Source organism: Bombina bombina, chromosome 2, assembly GCF_027579735.1.
Source record: "Bombina bombina isolate aBomBom1 chromosome 2, aBomBom1.pri, whole genome shotgun sequence".
Lineage (NCBI taxonomy): Eukaryota > Metazoa > Chordata > Amphibia > Anura > Bombinatoridae > Bombina > Bombina bombina.
The window spans coordinates 560,871,342-560,888,855 of NC_069500.1; the positions used below are offsets into that span (position 1 = coordinate 560,871,342).

At 37.7% G+C, this 17,514-nt stretch overlaps 1 protein-coding gene across 1 annotated transcript in view; it reads left to right on the forward strand.

Annotated features, from left to right (window-relative positions):
- Positions 1-14,207, forward strand: part of LOC128649262 (fructose-1,6-bisphosphatase 1-like) — a 33,525-nt gene extending 19,318 nt beyond the window's left edge. The window contains exons 3-7 of the mRNA XM_053702425.1: positions 3,951-4,043; positions 5,387-5,527; positions 7,512-7,649; positions 13,024-13,143; positions 13,870-14,207. Of these exons, the coding sequence (XP_053558400.1) occupies positions 3,951-4,043; positions 5,387-5,527; positions 7,512-7,649; positions 13,024-13,143; positions 13,870-14,061 (684 nt within the window). The 3' untranslated portion in view covers positions 14,062-14,207. The remainder of the gene's footprint in view (positions 1-3,950; positions 4,044-5,386; positions 5,528-7,511; positions 7,650-13,023; positions 13,144-13,869) is intronic.
- The last annotated feature ends 3,307 nt before the right edge of the window (positions 14,208-17,514 follow it).

The following is a 17,514-nucleotide window of genomic DNA, read 5'->3' on the forward strand; positions in this document are numbered from 1 at the left end:
ACAAAGGTGCTAGGATCCCTTCTAGCGGTTCTACGACCGAGGGGCATTGCTGTAGCACCTTACCTAGACGACATTCTAATCCAAGCGTCGTCTCTTTCCAAAGCAAAGGCTCATACAGACATTGTTCTAGCCTTTCTCAGATCTCACGGGTGGAAGGTGAACGTAGAAAAGAGTTCCCTGTCTGCGTCAACAAGAGTTCCCTTTTTGGGAACAATAATAGATTCTTTAGAAATGAAGATCTTCCTGACAGAGTTCAGAAAGTCAAAGCTTCTAAACGCTTGTCAAGTTCTTCACTCTATTCTGCAGCCTTCCATAGCTCAGTGCATGGAAGTAGTAGGATTGATGGTTGCAGCAATGGACATAGTTCCTTTTGCTCAAATTCATCTAAGACCATTACAACTGTGCATGCTCAATCAGTGGAATGGGGACTATGCAGACTTGTCTCCCCAGATTCAAGTAGACCAGGTAACCAGGGATTCTCTCCGCTGGTGGTTGTCTCACGATCACCTGTCTCAGGGAATGAGTTTCCGCAGACCAGAATGGGTCATTGTCACGACCGACGCCAGTCTCTTAGGCTGGGGTGCGGTCTGGGACTCTATGAAAGCTCAAGGTCTATGGTCTCGAGAAGAGTCTCTTCTTCCGATAAACATTTTAGAACTGAGAGCGATATTCAATGCGCTCCTGGCGTGGCCTCACCTAGCAAAGGCCAAATTCATAAGGTTCCAGTCGGACAACATGACGACTGTAGCGTACATCAATCATCAGGGGGGAACAAAGAGTTCCTTAGCGATGAGAGAGGTATCCAAGATCATCAAATGGGCAGAGGATCACTCCTGCCACCTATCTGCAATTCACATCCCAGGAGTGGACAACTGGGAGGCGGATTATTTGAGTCGTCAGACTTTTCATCCGGGGGAGTGGGAACTCCACCCGGAGGTTTTTGCCCAGTTAACTCAACTATGGGGCATTCCAGATATGGATCTGATGGCGTCTCGCCAGAACGCAAAGGTTCTTCGATACGGGTCCAGATCCAGGGATCCCAAGGCGACACTGGTGGATGCATTAGTGGCGCCTTGGTCGTTCAACCTAGCTTATGTATTTCCACCGTTCCCTCTCCTTCCCAGGCTTGTAGCCAGGATTAAACAGGAGCAGGCCTCTGTGATTCTAATAGCCCCTGCGTGGCCACGCAGGATTTGGTATGCAGACCTGGTGAATATGTCATCGGCTCCACCATGGAAGCTACCTTTGAGGCAGGATCTTCTAGTACAAGGTCCGTTCGAACATCCAAATCTAGTCTCTCTCCAACTGACTGCTTGGAAATTGAACGCTTGATTCTATCTAAGCGTGGGTTTTCAGATACAGTCATAGATACTCTGGTTCAAGCCAGAAAACCTGTATCTAGGAAGATTTACCATAAGATATGGCAAAAATATATCCGTTGGTGTGAATCCAAGGGATTCCCTTGGAGTAAAATTAAAATTCCTAGGATACTTTCCTTTCTCCAAGAAGGTCTGGATAAAGGTTTGTCAGCTAGTTCCTTAAAAGGACAGATATCTGCTCTGTCTGTTTTGTTACACAAACGTCTGGCAGCAGTGCCAGATGTACAGGCGTTTGTACAGGCGTTAGTTAGAATCAAGCCTGTTTACAGACCCATGACTCCTCCTTGGAGTCTAAATTTAGTTCTTTCAGTTCTTCAGGGGGTTCCGTTTTAACCCATGCATTCCATAGATATTAAGTTACTATCTTGGAAAGTTCTGTTTTTGGTTGCTATTTCTTCTGCTAGAAGAGTTTCTGAATTATCTGCTTTGCAGTGTACTTCTCCCTATCTGGTATCCCATACAGATAAGGTAGTTTTACGTACCAAGCCTGGTTTTCTTCCAAAGGTCGTTTCCAACAGGAATATTAACCAGGAAATTGTTGTTCCTTCTCTGTGTCCGAATCCAGTTTCAAAGAAGGAACGCTTGTTACACAATCTAGATGTGGTCCGTGCTTTAAAGTTCTATTTAGAAGCAACAAAGGATTTCAGACAGACATCATCCTTGTTTGTTGTGTATTCTGGTAAGAGGAGAGGGCAGAAAGCTACTGCTACCTCCCTTTCTTTTTGGCTGAAAAGCATCATCCGATTGGCTTATGAGACTGCCGGACGGCAGCCTCCTGAACGTATTACAGCTCATTCTACTAGAGCTGTGGCTTCCACATGGGCTTTCAAGAACGAGGCTTCTGTTGATCATATCTGTAAGGCAGCGACTTGGTCTTCTCTGCATACTTTTGCCAAATTTTACAAATTCGATACTTATGCTTCTTCGGAGGCTATTTTTGGGAGAAAGGTTTTGCAAGCCGTGGTGCCTTCCGTTTAGGTAACCTGGTTTGCTCCCTCCCTTCATCCGTGTCCTAAAGCTTTGGTATTGGTTCCCACAAGTAAGGATGAAGCCGTGGACCGGACACACCAATGTTGGAGAAAACAGAATTTATGTTTACCTGATAAATTTCTTTCTCCAATGGTGTGTCCGGTCCACGGCCCGCCCTGGTTTTTAATCAGGTTTGAAAAATTTCTTTCTTTATACACTACAGTCACCACGGCACCCTATGGTTTCTCCTTTTTCTCCTAACCGTCGGTCAAATGACTGGGGGGCGGAGCCAGAGGGGGAGCTATATGGACAGCTCTTGCTGGGTGCTCTCTTTGCCATTTCCTGTAGGGGAAGAGAATATCCCACAAGTAAGGATGAAGCCGTGGACCGGACACACCGCTGGAGAAAGAAATTTATCAGGTAAACATAAATTCTGTTTTTAAGCAATTTTCTAATTTGCTCCTATTATCAATTTTTCTTCGTTCTCCTGCTTATCTTCATTTGAATAAGCAGAAATATAAGCATAGGAGCCCATTTTTTTTGGTTCAGCACCTGTGTAGCGCTGATTGGTGGCTACATTTTGGTTTAACTGTGAAAGTAATTTCATTAAACATTTTGTTATAATTTTGTTAGCTTGTATCTCTCTTTTAAAGAAAGAAAAAATAACTAAACATGCTGGAAGCAATTAACTTGTAAAAAATGATGCATTTTCTTCAGTTTGTGTATTTATTTCTTGTATTGTGTCATGGTCAATGTATAAAAGAAATATAATTTATGATTAGCAAATCATATTTTTATGTTTTAACAGTGCTACAAAATAATAAAATAAATAAAAATAAAACCAAACAAAAAACCCTCTTCCAATGAAGTTCAGGAAGTTTCTTCAGCTGAAGAAATCTTCATATAGTGATGAAACTGTGCTTAAGCAAGGCACGGCTTGTGGAGAGATTGCATGTTGTTGTGCACAGTTTTGCCAATAAAGAATGTATTTTCCTTGTTGTGTGGTTTCCTGTAATGACTGCTTGTCAAAGGAACTTATAACAAAATTACATTTTCTTGCTTAAGATAGATTATGTAATTTTAAGTGTCTTACTTATATTATTAAACTAATTTTTTCTTTTAGTAGCTTTTCTTCAAAAGTATACCTGGGTAGGCTCAAGTAAAACAATGCACTACTGGGAGCTAGCTGGCAATTAGTGGCTACACACATGTCTTTTGCCATTGGCTCACCAGATGTGTTCAGCTAAATCCCAGTTATGCATCACCGCTCTGGAGCTGACTTTCACTGTAAGTTTAACCCCTATTCAAGGGTTAAACACATAGTTATGTGCAAGCAATAGTACAGTAATGAAATGCGTTAGAGATTGTTATGCCATTTATCATCTGTATGTAGTAGACTCCAGCAAAGCTGTAATGTTACAGAAGGGGAAACCTCACAAGAGGTAATCTCATTTGCTAGTAATCCGCTGAAGCCACCAGTTAAAGACAGTCACTAGAATATGATCTTTATCGTGTTTTAGTCTCTGTACCAAATGTATGAAAGTAGCGTTGACTGTTTAATAGTAATATACACATTGTAACTCTGTAATTCTTCATGTGTAGGGAAAATACATTGTCTGCTTTGACCCGCTGGATGGCTCCTCAAACATTGACTGCCTGGCGTCCATTGGAACCATTTTTGCAATCTACAAAAAGGTAACTATAATTATTTGTTACTTCCCACAAACAGACATTGTGGACTCCCATATCCAATGCAAATGACACAGATTATCAAATCTATTCTGATATTTGTTGTTGTAGCAGAAGAAGTGCAATATAGATTCTCCTCAGCATGTCTCTTGTAATACGCTCTGTCCTTTTCACTCTTTCCTATTCTGTTTATATTCTCTTCTCCTATAAACCAGCAGCAACTTTTTTGTTCAGTTTTTCATCTTTTACCCCTAAAAGACAGAACATATAATTTTATACACCGTTTCCATTTTATTTCTATTATCAAATGTGCTGTATTATATTGGTATCATTTGTTTATGGAGCAGAAATGCACTACTGGAGCTATCTGAATACATCTGGTTGAGCCAATGACAAGAGGCCTATATGTGTAGCCACCAGCTAGCTCCCAGTAGTGCATTGCTGCTCCTCAGCCCAGAGACAGAACTTTTTTTCACTTTCTGAGATGAGATTTTTTTGTGAAAAATTTTCTGCAGGTAATTTTTAAATTAAATAAAATGTATAAATTTGTCAGTTACACTAAAGCACCAGATTAATTGCAATGTGTTGGTTATCTGGAGAATAAATCAATATTTTAAATTTTATAATCTAGTGCAGTAGTTGAAAATTGCATTGCATATTAGCTACAGACAAAAAAAGTAATTGTAAAATGTCTCTTGAATTAATTTGTTTCCTTTTCTCTTAGTCTAGCATAGAAACGTAGTAATAAAAAAGGTGCATTTCTCATACGAATAGCTTACATTTAGAGAAAAACAGCTTTGCAGACTGTGAAAAGCTAGGGAACGAGCTTGCAAAAATCTCAGAGCCAGACAACAATCAATGCACTGCTGCTTTGCAGCACTACTGCATATTTGATTGTTGTCTTCAAACAGCACTTTGCTCTGGATGCACTGTGGTAAGGAAAACTTATACAATGCAGCCTGAGAACAGCTCTGTTTAAAAAGAACAGCTCTGTGTAAAAAGAACAGCCTAATGTGGAGCAGCACTGAAAAGTTAAAGTGCTAACAGTTCCTGTTCTTTCTGCAAACATGCTGCATTTTCTGCGATGACATCTCAGACCACTCTATGTTCTGCCTTGGGGTCAGCATACATAGGTATGCATTTCAGTGAAGGACATAAAGATAACAAAGACATTTAAAACACAAGCAAATGTAAACCAGTTTGAAAGTTGTTTAAAATGACATGCTCTTTCTAAACCATGATGAAGTTTAATTTTGACTTTTCTGACCATTTGATCTTTGATCGCTTACAACATTTCATTCTGATGATCATTTTTTGCTCATGTGACAATGTAAAACTTTCTTTTTCAGACTTCTGAAAACGAGCCCTGTGAAAAAGATGCCTTACAACCTGGCCGTAACATTATAGCAGCAGGCTATGCGCTGTATGGTAGCGCCACAATGATGGTTCTCGCCACTGAGTGCGGAGTCAACGGTTTCATGCTTGATCCAGTAAGTGCTGTTTTTATTGCATTATTCAGCTGTCATTTCAACATGAACGTAATATGTGATCTTTAAAAGGGAAATGAAACCCACATTTTTTCTTTCATGATTCAGATAGAGAATACAATTTTATTATCAAATGTGCTTTGTTCCCTTGTTATTCTTTGTTGAAGAGATATCTAGATAGGTAGCGTGCACGTCTGAATCACTACATGATAGGAAACAGTGCTGCCATCTAGTGTTCTTGCTAATGTATAACATTGTTGTAAAACTGCTGCCATATAGTGCCACAGACATGTGCACACTCCTGGGCTTGCATCCCTGACTTTTAACAAAGGATACCAATAAAACAAAGAGAATTTGATAATAGAAGTAAATTGAAATGTTCTTTAAAATTTGGGGTTTTATGTCCCTTTAAGAAATATATATATATGTGTGTTCTCTAAGGAAAGAAAACAAAAACCTAACATATAAAATACATGGACAGACTCGAGCCTTGTTGCTGAATTCATAATGTAAAGTACTAACTCCTTTTTACATGGTACAGTATATGTAGTCACTTGTTACAACAGGCTATAACTAGTACCAAAGTCTGGTATCACAGGACCCATTATAATGTGCTTAGGACAGTGTTTTTCAACCAGTGTGCCGTGAGAGATCCTCGGGTGTGCCGCGGCAGACTGACAATATGTCATGTATAGTTTGTAGGAGGCATAGCATGACAGCACAGTACAGTGTGTGTGTGTATATATATATATATATATATATATATATATATATGTATATATATCCTGTATTAGGCTACAATGTGTGATTTTGTAAAATTTTGGGATGGTGGTGTGCCACAGGATTTTTTTATGTAAAAAAGTGTGCCACGGCAAAAAAAATGTTGCAAATCACTGGCTTAGGATACACAGCGTAATCATATTATTGTGCCTAATATAGCTCGTCGTGCTAATGCACCTGTATTTAATACTCTTAGTTAAGTACCTGCTGCAAATAATAATATTTTTTTTTTAAAAAAGTGCTTTTGTATGGAAAATGCAAGATGGTTAACTTGACAAAGGTATGACAGTTTACTTATTTGTTTTGTCTACTGAATTAAAAGGATAGGAAAGTCAAAATTAAAGGGACAGTCTAGGCCAAAATAAACTTTCATGATTCAGATAGGGCATGTAATTTTAAACATTTTTCCAATTTACTTTTATCACCAATTTTGCTTTGTTCTCTTGGTATTCTTAGTTGAAAGCTTAACCTAGGAGGATCATATGCTAATTTCTTAGACCTTGAAGCCCACCTCTTTCAGAATGCATTTTAACAGTTTTTCACCACTAGAGGGTGTTAGTTCACATATTTCATATAGATAACACTGTGCTTGTGCACGTGAAGTAATCTGGGAGCAGGCACTGATTGGCTAGACTGCAAGTCTGTCAAAACAACTGAAAAAAGGGGCAGTTTGCAGAGGCTTAGATACAAGATAATCACAGAGGTTAAAAGTATATTATTATAACTGTGTTGGCTATGCAAAACTGGGAAATGGGTAATAAAGGGATTATCTATCTTTTAAAACAATAAAAATTCTGGTGTAGACTGTCCCTTTAAACTTGCATGATTCAGATAGAGCAGGTCATTTTGAGACACTTCTAAATTCACTTCTATTTTCAAATGTGCTTCATTCTCTTAGTATCCCTTGTTAAAAAACAAATGAATACGCACATTTCATACACTAGCGGGAGCTGCTGCTAATTGGTGCCTGCACACTTTTGTCTCTTGTGATTGGCTAAATAGATATTTTCAGCTTCCTGTTAGTAGTGCAGTGCTGTCCCTTCAGCAATGGATAACAAGAGAATGAAGAAAATTTGATAATAGAATTAAATTGGAAAGTTGTTTAAAATTGTATTTTCTATCTGAATCATAAAAAGTAAATTTCTGGGTTTACTATCCCTTTAATGAGTCAATGTGTTTGCCTTTTTTATTTTATTTTTGTTTCCAGGCAATTGGAGAATTCATATTGGTTGATAACGATATGAAAATCAAAAAGAAGGGCAATATTTACAGTCTGAATGAGGGCTATGCGAAATACTTTGATGCTGCAGTAACCGAGTACTTACAAAAAAAGAAATTCCCAGAAGTAAGTTTGAAAAATTCCAATGTGTTACAGGATATTTAATGTACAGATCATTTTTAGATTCATATAGTGCTTTCAATTTAAATAACTCCATCCCAAGCAGGAGAAATAAAATGGATGATGGCATCAGACAACCAAATATTAATTTACAATAGTTTCATTTGAAAGTGTAACTACTTTGTGGTACAATTATAGAAGTCAATAATAGGAGTTTATTATAGAATGATTAACTGACAGCTTTAGGTTGAGGTTGACAGTGATATTGGAAAGTGTGTTTACCCTTTTAATGCAGTGCAGTAGTAGTTTAGTAGTTGTTGAGGATTCATCTTAAAGGGCCATTAAACACTAAATACATTTTTATAAGCATAGCCATGGGCGTCGCCATGTTGAAATCTTTCTTACACTATATTCCACTGCTGACTTGTTTGCACATGTGCAGCAACTCTCCTTTAGGTAGCTGCAATGTAACCTAGGTTCCAAAATGGCAGCACTCACGATTACACGGAGGTGCATGAAATGTATTTAGTGTTTAGGGCCCCTTTTAATCAAGCTTTGTGCAAGCGAATGCATGAAACTCTGTATCTCTTTCCTACTGGCCTCAAAGCTGTCCGAAAAGAACTAGTTAAAGGGACAGTAAACAACTTGTAATTTATAAGACAGTTCTGTTGTGTTGCTGTAGAATAACATATGAACCAAGTCATAATGTTTTTCAAACAAATTAACATACTTTATACTGCAATTATATTCAGTAACCAAACTCAATCCACCATTTACTTTATTTGGAGGAGCCAATCTAGGCTTTAGTCTGCAGACAACAAGGCTAGCCACTATAGTGCACTGTTTTGCTGTTTTTTTTTATCAGTTATAGCCAGTTAGGTACAGATATGTAGCAGGGTTATAGTCTTGACAAGTCAGCAGGTGCATTTCAAGGTCTGCGAGTTAGAAATTATTCTATTTTCAGAGCTAAAATACATGAAAGGGGAGCAAAATAAATAATGACACTATAATGCAAAGTTGTATCATGCATAACTAAACATTTTATTTAAAAATCTCCAGGTGGGAGACATTAAACTCAAGGGACATTAAACTCAAAATGTCATTCCCCATAAAATGTTGAATTATGCATAGTCAAAACATTTGCAGTATACTTTAATTATTTATTTTCTCACTTCTTTGATTTTTTTAATGCTGATAATTGTGGATACATTCTATTCACATATAAAAATATTCTATGCATATATAAAAAAACATCTTTAATGTCCTGCTAACTGAGCAAAGAGGAATAGTATTTGAGATAATGAACATGTCCAGACACCATGACTGACTGCTTTAAATCTGTATAATATTTGCAGTTTCCCCAGTACTTGGTGTCCTTGCAAGTGACTCAACAGTAAGCAAGTAGTGATTGGAACCATGCGCATTGGTGACAATTCAGGGGCAATTTCATCACTGCTGTACATACTAGTAACTGGCAGTTATTTCATGGTGAAACATAAGACAAAATAGATGCAAGTACTGGTTAGAGTACATTGAATGAGGTGTCTGCATTTTTATATTGTACTACAGACCAGACATTTTTATAAATATACAGTATCCCACAAAAGTGAGTACACCCCTCACATTTTTGTAAATATTTTATTATATCTTTTCATGTGACAACACTGAAGAAATGACACTTTGCTACAATGTAAAGTAGTGAGTGTACAGCCTGTATAACAGTGTAAATTTGCTGTCCCCTCAAAATAACTCAACACACAGCCATTATTGTCTAAACCGTTAGCAACAAAAGTGAGTACACCCCTAAGTGGAAATGTCCAAATTGGGCCCAAAGTGTCAATATTTTGTGTGGCCACCATTATTTTCCAGCACTGCCTTAAACCTCTTGGGCATGGAGTTCACCAGAGCTTCACAAATTGCAACTGGAATCCTCTTCTACTCCTCCATGACGACATCACGGAGCTGGTGGATGTTAGAGACCTTGTGTTCCCCTACCTTCCGTTTGAAGATGCCCCACAGATGCTAAATAGGGTTTAGGTCTGGAGACATGCTTGGCCAGTCCATCACCTTTACTCTCAGCTTCTTTAGCAAGGCAGTGGTCATCTTGGAGGTGTGTTTGGGGTCGTTATCATGTTGGAATACTGCCCTGCGGCCCAGTCTTCATAGGGAGTGGATCATGCTCTTCTTCAGTATGTCACAGTACATGTTGGCATTCATGGTTCCCTTAATAAACTGTAGCTTGCCAGTGCCGGCAGCACTCATGCAGACCCAGACCATGACACTTCCACCACCATGCTTGACTGTAGGCAAGATACACTTGTACAAAGACAAGATACACTTGTCTTTGTACTCCTCACCTGGTTGCTGCAACACACGCTTGACACCATCTGAACCAAATAAGTTTATCTTGGTCTCATCGGACCACAGGACATGGTTCCAGCAATCCATGTCCTTAGTCTGCTTGTCTTCAGCAAACTGTTTGCAGGCTTTCTTGTGCATCATCTTTAGAAGAGGCTTCCTTCTGGGATGATAGCCATGCAGACCAATTTGATGCAGTGTGCGGCGTATGGTCTGAGCACTGACAGGCTGACCCCCCACCCCTTCAACCTCTGCAGCAATGCTGGCAGCACTCATACGTCTATTTCCCAAAGACAACCTCTGGATATGATGCTGAGCATGAGCACTCAACTTCTTTGGTCAACCATGGCGAGGCCTGTTCTGAGTGTAACCTGTCCTGTGAAACCACTGTATGGTCTTGCCCACCGTACTGCAGCTCCGTTTCAGGGTCTTGGCAATCTTCTTATAGCCTAGGCCATCTTTATGTAGAGCAACAGTTCTTTTTTTCAGATCCTCAGAGAGTTCTTTGCCATGAGGTGCCATGTTGAACTTCCAGTGACCAGTATGAGAGAGTGTGAGAGCGATAACAACAAATGTAACACACCTGCTCCCCATTCACACCTGAGACCTTGTAACACTAACGAGTCACATGACACCGAGGAGGGAAAATGGCTAAGTGTGCCCAATTTGGACATTTCCACTTAGGGGTGTACTCAATTTTGTTGACCACGGTTTAGACAATAATGGCTGTGTGTTGAGTTATTTTGAGGGGACAGCAGATTTACACTGTTATACAGGCTGTACACTCACTACTTTACATTGTAGCAAAGTGTAATTTCTTCAGTGTTGTCACATGAAAAGATATAATAAAATATTTTCAAAAATGTGAGGGGTGTACTCACTTTTGTGAGATACTGTGTGTGTGTATATATATATATATATATATATATGTATGTATGTATATAAACACCAATGTACAAAAATTTCTTGCAGGTGTAAACACATGGAAGTGCTAGAATTACATGCTCTTATGAATTTGAGCATATCATTTTCCACTACAATTTCTCTTTAAGGAAGAACAGCTTCTGCGCTGGCAACTTGGATATTCAGTAACCAGAAATAACCTGTAATATTTTAAGTGTCATATAGTTTAATTACAAAATAGTTTTTCATGTGAGATGTAGCTGCAAATAACTAATTGAACTGATATGAACTGGTATTGCTTACAAAACTAAACAAACTATGTGCATGGATTGAAATGAAAAGGATCTTGTTCGCTTTTATAAGCATGACAAATGACTCTAATGGTTATTTATAATTGGTTTGCTTTGCTTGTATAGCACTGTGCAAAAGTTCTAGGCAGATGTGAAAAAAATGCTGTAAAGTAAGAATGCTTTAAAATATAGAAATGTTAATAATTTATTCTATAACAAAAAAAATAGAAACGTTAATAATTTATTCAGTTAACAAAGTGCGTGAAGTGAAAATGAGTAAAAAGAACAAAAATCAAATCAATATACGGTGTGAACACACTTTGCTTTCAAAACAGCATCAATTTTTGTAGGTACACTTGTGCAAAGTCAGGGATTTTGTAGGCATATAGTCCAGTGAATGATTAAACAATTATACCAAACAGGTGCTAATGAGCATCGATTTGTAGAGTGAAACAGTTGTTAACTGAAACAGAAATAGCTGTGTTGGAGGAATAAAACTAGGTAAGGAACAGCCAAACTCTGCTAACAAGGTCAGGTTGCTGAAGACAGTTTAAGGTAAAAAGTCTTAGACCATGGCATGATCGAGCACAGCATCAAGACATATGGTAGTTATACTGCGTCAGTAAGGTCTCTCTCAGGCAGAAATTTCAAGGCAGACCGGGGTTTCCAGATGTGCTGTGCAAGCTCTTCTGAAGAAGCACAAAGAAACGGGCAAAGTTGAGGACCGTAAATGCAGTGATCGGCCACAGAAATTTAGTGCAGCAGATGAAAGACACATCATGCTTGCTTCCCTTTGCAATTAAAAGATTCCAGCAGTGCCATCAGCTCAAACTTGGCAGAAACCAGTGAAACCCTAGTTCACCCATCTACTATCTGGAGAAGTCTAAAGTGATCTTCATGTAAGAATTGCAGCCAAAAAGCCATACCTCTGATATGGGGAAAAAAGGACAAGCGACTCAACTATACACAAAAACACAGGAATTGAGATGCAGAAAATTACAGCAGGTGCTCTGGACTAATGGGTCAAACTTTGAAAGGCAGTTTGTTCTCTGAAGGACTGGAGAGTGGTACAAGAATGGAAAAGTATCTGCAGGCAACAGTGAAGCATGGTGGAGGTTCCTTACAAATTTGGGGCTGCATTTCTGCAAATGGAGTTGGAGATTTGGTCAGAATTAATAGTCTCCTCAATGCTGATAATTATCCATTAGTCAATACCTTCAGGGAGACATCTGATTGGCCCTAAATTTTTCTGCAGAGTGACAAAGACCCAAACATATAGCCGAAGTCATAAAGAACTATCTAAAGCATGTGAAAAACAAGGAGTCCTGGAAGTGATGATATGGCCCCCACAGAGCCCTGTTATCAAGATCATTGCGTCTGTCTGGGTTTACATGAAGAGACAGAAGCAGCTGAGACTGCCTAAATCCGCAGAAGAATTGTGATTCTCCAAGATGTTTGGAACAACCTATCTGCCGAGTTCCTTAAAAACAGTGTACAAGTGTACCATGAAGAATTGATGCTGTTTTGAAGACAAATGGTTATCACACCAAATATTGATTCGATTTAGATTTTTCGTTTGTTCACTCACTTTGTATTTTGTAATTGATTAAAAAAAAAAACTATTAACATTTCTATTTTTGAAAGCAGTCTTACTTTATAGCATTTTTTCACACTGTACTAAAACATTTGCACAGTACTGTATGTCTTCAATTTAAACTCCTTTTAGCACTATATAGAATATTAGGAACTGAATCTTGAATAGTTAAAGATCATTAGTGGCAAAGTGATTTGTGATTCCACATTTTAATATCTATTTTTTATTTCTAAAGGATGGAAGCTCACCCTATGGTGGAAGATATGTGGGCTCTATGGTAGCTGATGTACACAGGACGTTAGTGTATGGTGGAATCTTTTTGTACCCTGCTAATGTAAAGAGCCCAAAAGGAAAGGTCAGTGTCCATCTCTGTTAGTATTGTATGTGAATATAGTCATAGAGAAGAGGGGCAAGTAAACAATCAATATCTTAGAGGTTCAAGTAAATAACTTGCCTGGATAGACAGATGAATGTGGAAGTGGAACATACATGCACTGTGACATTTTGTCAGCTGTGAGCTGCAGAGAGCATAGAAAAAGAATTGGCTAATGTGAGGGTATCAGATGAATAAGTCAGCAGTATGGGTTTGTACTCAACTAGAATATAACAAACAAAGGTATCAGACAAGTACTGTGCACGTTGCAGCTTATTCTGTGAGGAATGAACACACAGATCTCCCTCCAATTTCTTCTCCTCTAGCAGTGCAATATTTACAATTATTGCCTCTCACTGTAAGATACTCACCACACATGCATATTTATCCCATTTTGTATGTGTGGCGCAGCAGAGCACTTTTATAGCAGCTAGACCTAAAGTGGTGTCCCTGTATATACAGCCGTCATTAGGAAACACCCTTTTGTACCTGTAGTAGAGAGTCAGAGGAAACTTTACGTACAGACGGGCCTGCATTAAACACAAAATAAATTACAAATTCCCTATTATGTGTTTTGTGTCAGCTGCTCACAACTAGTAGAAATAATCATAGGTGGGGCATTGACTTTAAATTTTAACAACATGCAAAATATTATAATGTGTAAAAATCATTCTCATTACAATAACATTATTTGTCCCTTTCTATTAGTTGAGACTGCTTTATGAATGCAATCCAATGGCGTATATCATTGAGAAGGCTGGAGGAATGGCCAGTAACGGACTAGAGCCAGTGTTAGATGTAGTACCAGAAAATATCCACCAGAGGATGCCAGTAGCACTTGGCTCTCCGGATGATGTACAGGAATATATTGATATCTTCAAAAAACATGCAGCGAAGTGAAAGACAGAAGAGCATTCCTGTAAAGAGGACCAACGATTACTAAGCAACTGTATTATACCGAAGACACCTGTGAACATGACTTTCTTACTTTTATATACAATGTCAGGCCTGGTCAAAAACATAAATAAAGTTTTATTTTAATCACTGCTTTGTATTATATCTTTTTAAACAATGTCACCTGATTTATGTCAATCCTTAGTGATAGTTTTCTCTTCAACTACACTAAGCTTAGAGATATTGCTAGGTAAAGAATGTCTTTTCTCAAAATATAAATAAAAAACTTTACATATTAAGCAAATTGCTTCAGCTATATGACACTGAGGACTGTTTTAGGAGACAAAAGTATGTTAACAAACATATTGAAATAAAAAAAAGTGTATTGGTTGAACTCAACTGTGTTATATAAACTCTTATAGGCTTTCCTGTACTGCAGTGAATATATTCAGAACCCTAAACCCTGCATGTAAAAACAAGTGTCTTCCTTTATTAAAAAAATCACTTATTCTTCCATACTCCTGTATTGTTGCTATACAGAAATAATTTGGTAATTGATTGAAGTGCTGCATTAATATGGGAAGGAAGTCCGTTTGCTCTCCTGCAGAGATATGTGTTGATTTACTGTACTGTATTACACCAATTAACTGATGTTTAAAATATTGACCAGCATATAAGTCTTAAAGGACCATTATTAAGTACAGGAGAATCGCATAATCATTGACAAATGAGTAGTAGATTTTGTAATTTCAGAGTTCGTTTCACTTTCCCTGCGCTATGTGACAGCTGCATAGATGTATATACTGTAAATTCATGCCCAGTAGGAGCAGGTGCCTCAAAAAGTATGCACATTTTGATAATGGAAGTGAATTGGAAAGTTGTTTAATATTGCGTGCTCTATCGGAATCATCAAAGCTTAATTTTGAGTTCAGTGTTCCTTTAACAAATTTGACTCATAAGATCCTAAATGTGGACAGCCTTGTACTATAATATTACTCTGTTTTTCCTGTTTCTGACAGTCAAATCAATATTAAAGGAACCACATTACCCTCTGCTTTTTATACAGGTTGGAGCACAAACAAGTTATTTGTATAAACACCTGTTGCTTCCCCAACTGAATGCCAAGTTCTAATTACTTGTAGGTTAGTCATTGCTTAAAGGGACAGTAAATACAATTACAATATGTCTTACTATAGAATAACAAATCAGTCTAGTCTAAACATTTTTTAAACAAATTAACATATTTTTTTGCTGCAATTGTTTTTCAAAAGCCAAATTCCACCCACAATTTGCCTTATTTGAAGGAGTAAATTCGGGTTGAGTCTACAGACAAGGCTAGTCATGGCCATAATGTTATTATGATAGCAGCTTATATTGAAAAAAAATAGTTTTCTTAATAATGTGGTGCCAGTCTTTCAGTTTAAACTGAGAACCTAGTTTTCTCTCCCCACTATCTGTGCACCCATATAAGGTTTGAGGATATTTTAGATTAGAGGCTAAGAATACAATTTTTAAAATTTGTAAGAAACTTGAGTAAATAGTTTTTGTTCATGTGTAGTGATGAAAGAAATCGGTTGCAAGTAGGATAACCAGTCACAAAAAGGAAGTAAAGATCTTCCTGTTCACTCCTTGCTGTTACGTCCTCATAGTGCAGTAGAGTTGCATAATTAACAAATGCATTATAAAAACACAATGCAATAACACATAGATCATGATGGCTGCATGGAGAGAAATCACACAAAATCTGTTGGCCTTTTTTTTTTTTAGACCTTGTACTGTAATTAAGTTGTTGTTTACCCTTTACATCCAGTACCCTGCATAGGGACACACACAGCAATCAAACTAAAATATGCGTTTATAAAATTATTTGGGATCTTGCAGTACTGCTGAAACTTCTAAGATCATCTCACCTAAGTGAAAAGCTTTAGATCATCATCAGGCTCTTAGGGGCTGATCTAGGAAAGTGCGGACAGCAATCATGTCCGCCGCACAGCGATAAATGCCGACAGCATACGCTGTCGCATTTATCATTGCACAATCAGTTCTGGTGAACTGTTTGTGCAATGCCACCCCCTGCAGATTGGCCGCTAGCAGGGGGTGTCAAGCAACCTTATCTTATGCGATTGGGCGAAATGCTGTCTGCCGCCTTAGAGTTGACGGACAAGTTAAGGAGCAGCGGTCTTAAGACCGCTGCTTCTTAACTCCTGTTTCCAGCGAGCCTGAAGGCTCGCGCGGAAACAGCTGCATCAAGCTCCATTCCAAGCTTGATGAATCAGCCCCTATGTCTGAATTTCAAATGAGTAGTAGATTTTTTTTTTCTGACAAATTTCAAAATTAACGGTTGTTTATTGCCCCTGTACTTTACTATTGTTCATTGCCCCCTGTATCATGTGACAGCCATCAGCCAATCACAAATGCATATATGTATATACAGTCAACTCTTGCAAATGCTCAGTTGGAGCTATTTACTGAGAAAGTGTACATATAAAAAGACTGTGTACATTTTGATAGTAGAATTATGTTTTTTTAATTGCATTTTAATAAAGCATTTAGTTATTGTATTTCATAGTTCCATGTATAAGATTTCTACCAGCAAAAATAACTATTAACTAATCGGGTAATATTTTTGTAACACTCTCCAGCAAACAAAAATAATATTCCATAAGGAAAAAAGAAAATCTTGTTTACATAACTTTTTTATTAACTAATAACTAAGTTTAAACACACATGTCTTTATTCTAGGCAGTGATAAGAGCAATGAAGTATATCTGCTCCTTGATGTTTACATTTCTTCCAGCCTTGTGGCTCTGTTTTCATCCACCGACAAATATCATGTTCCTTTAACTAATAAAGAAAAACAAGATGAATATGGGATTCCCTCTAGGCCGAAGCTATGGTTGCTTTCTCCACCTTTCCCATACTTAGATTATTTCTTATAATCCGAATGCATAAGAAGTCGGCCGCTCATCGCATTTCACTCTTTATTCACATTTATTCTTGTGAAAGAGAAACAATTTTGCACAGATCTAAGTGAGTTTCAATTTTTGAATGATCCAAATGCACAGGCCTATTGATTTCAGTTTGTAGAAACATTTGATGGAAAGGAAATTCGTTTTCCCTTTTCTGTATGATAGATTGTATTATTGTTAAATCATTTTTAATTAGTATTATACCACAATGAAATTGCATAATTACCATTTTATATTAATCTAATTTTGAATCTTTTCCCAGTTCTTTCTCCAGTAATACTCATTAACGAAGAAAAAAAAAGCTTCTGACCTGAAGGAATTGAAAAAAACCTGCTTATTAGAACATTTATATGTTGCTTTTTTAAGGAAGAGCAAAACAACCTTGTGATTTCACTATAAAAATTGTTTTTTTTTATGGCAATCCCTTTCTACTATTCCAGAAAAAATGACAAAGGCCTTTTTTTTATATTTTCAAGTCTGATATCCTGGC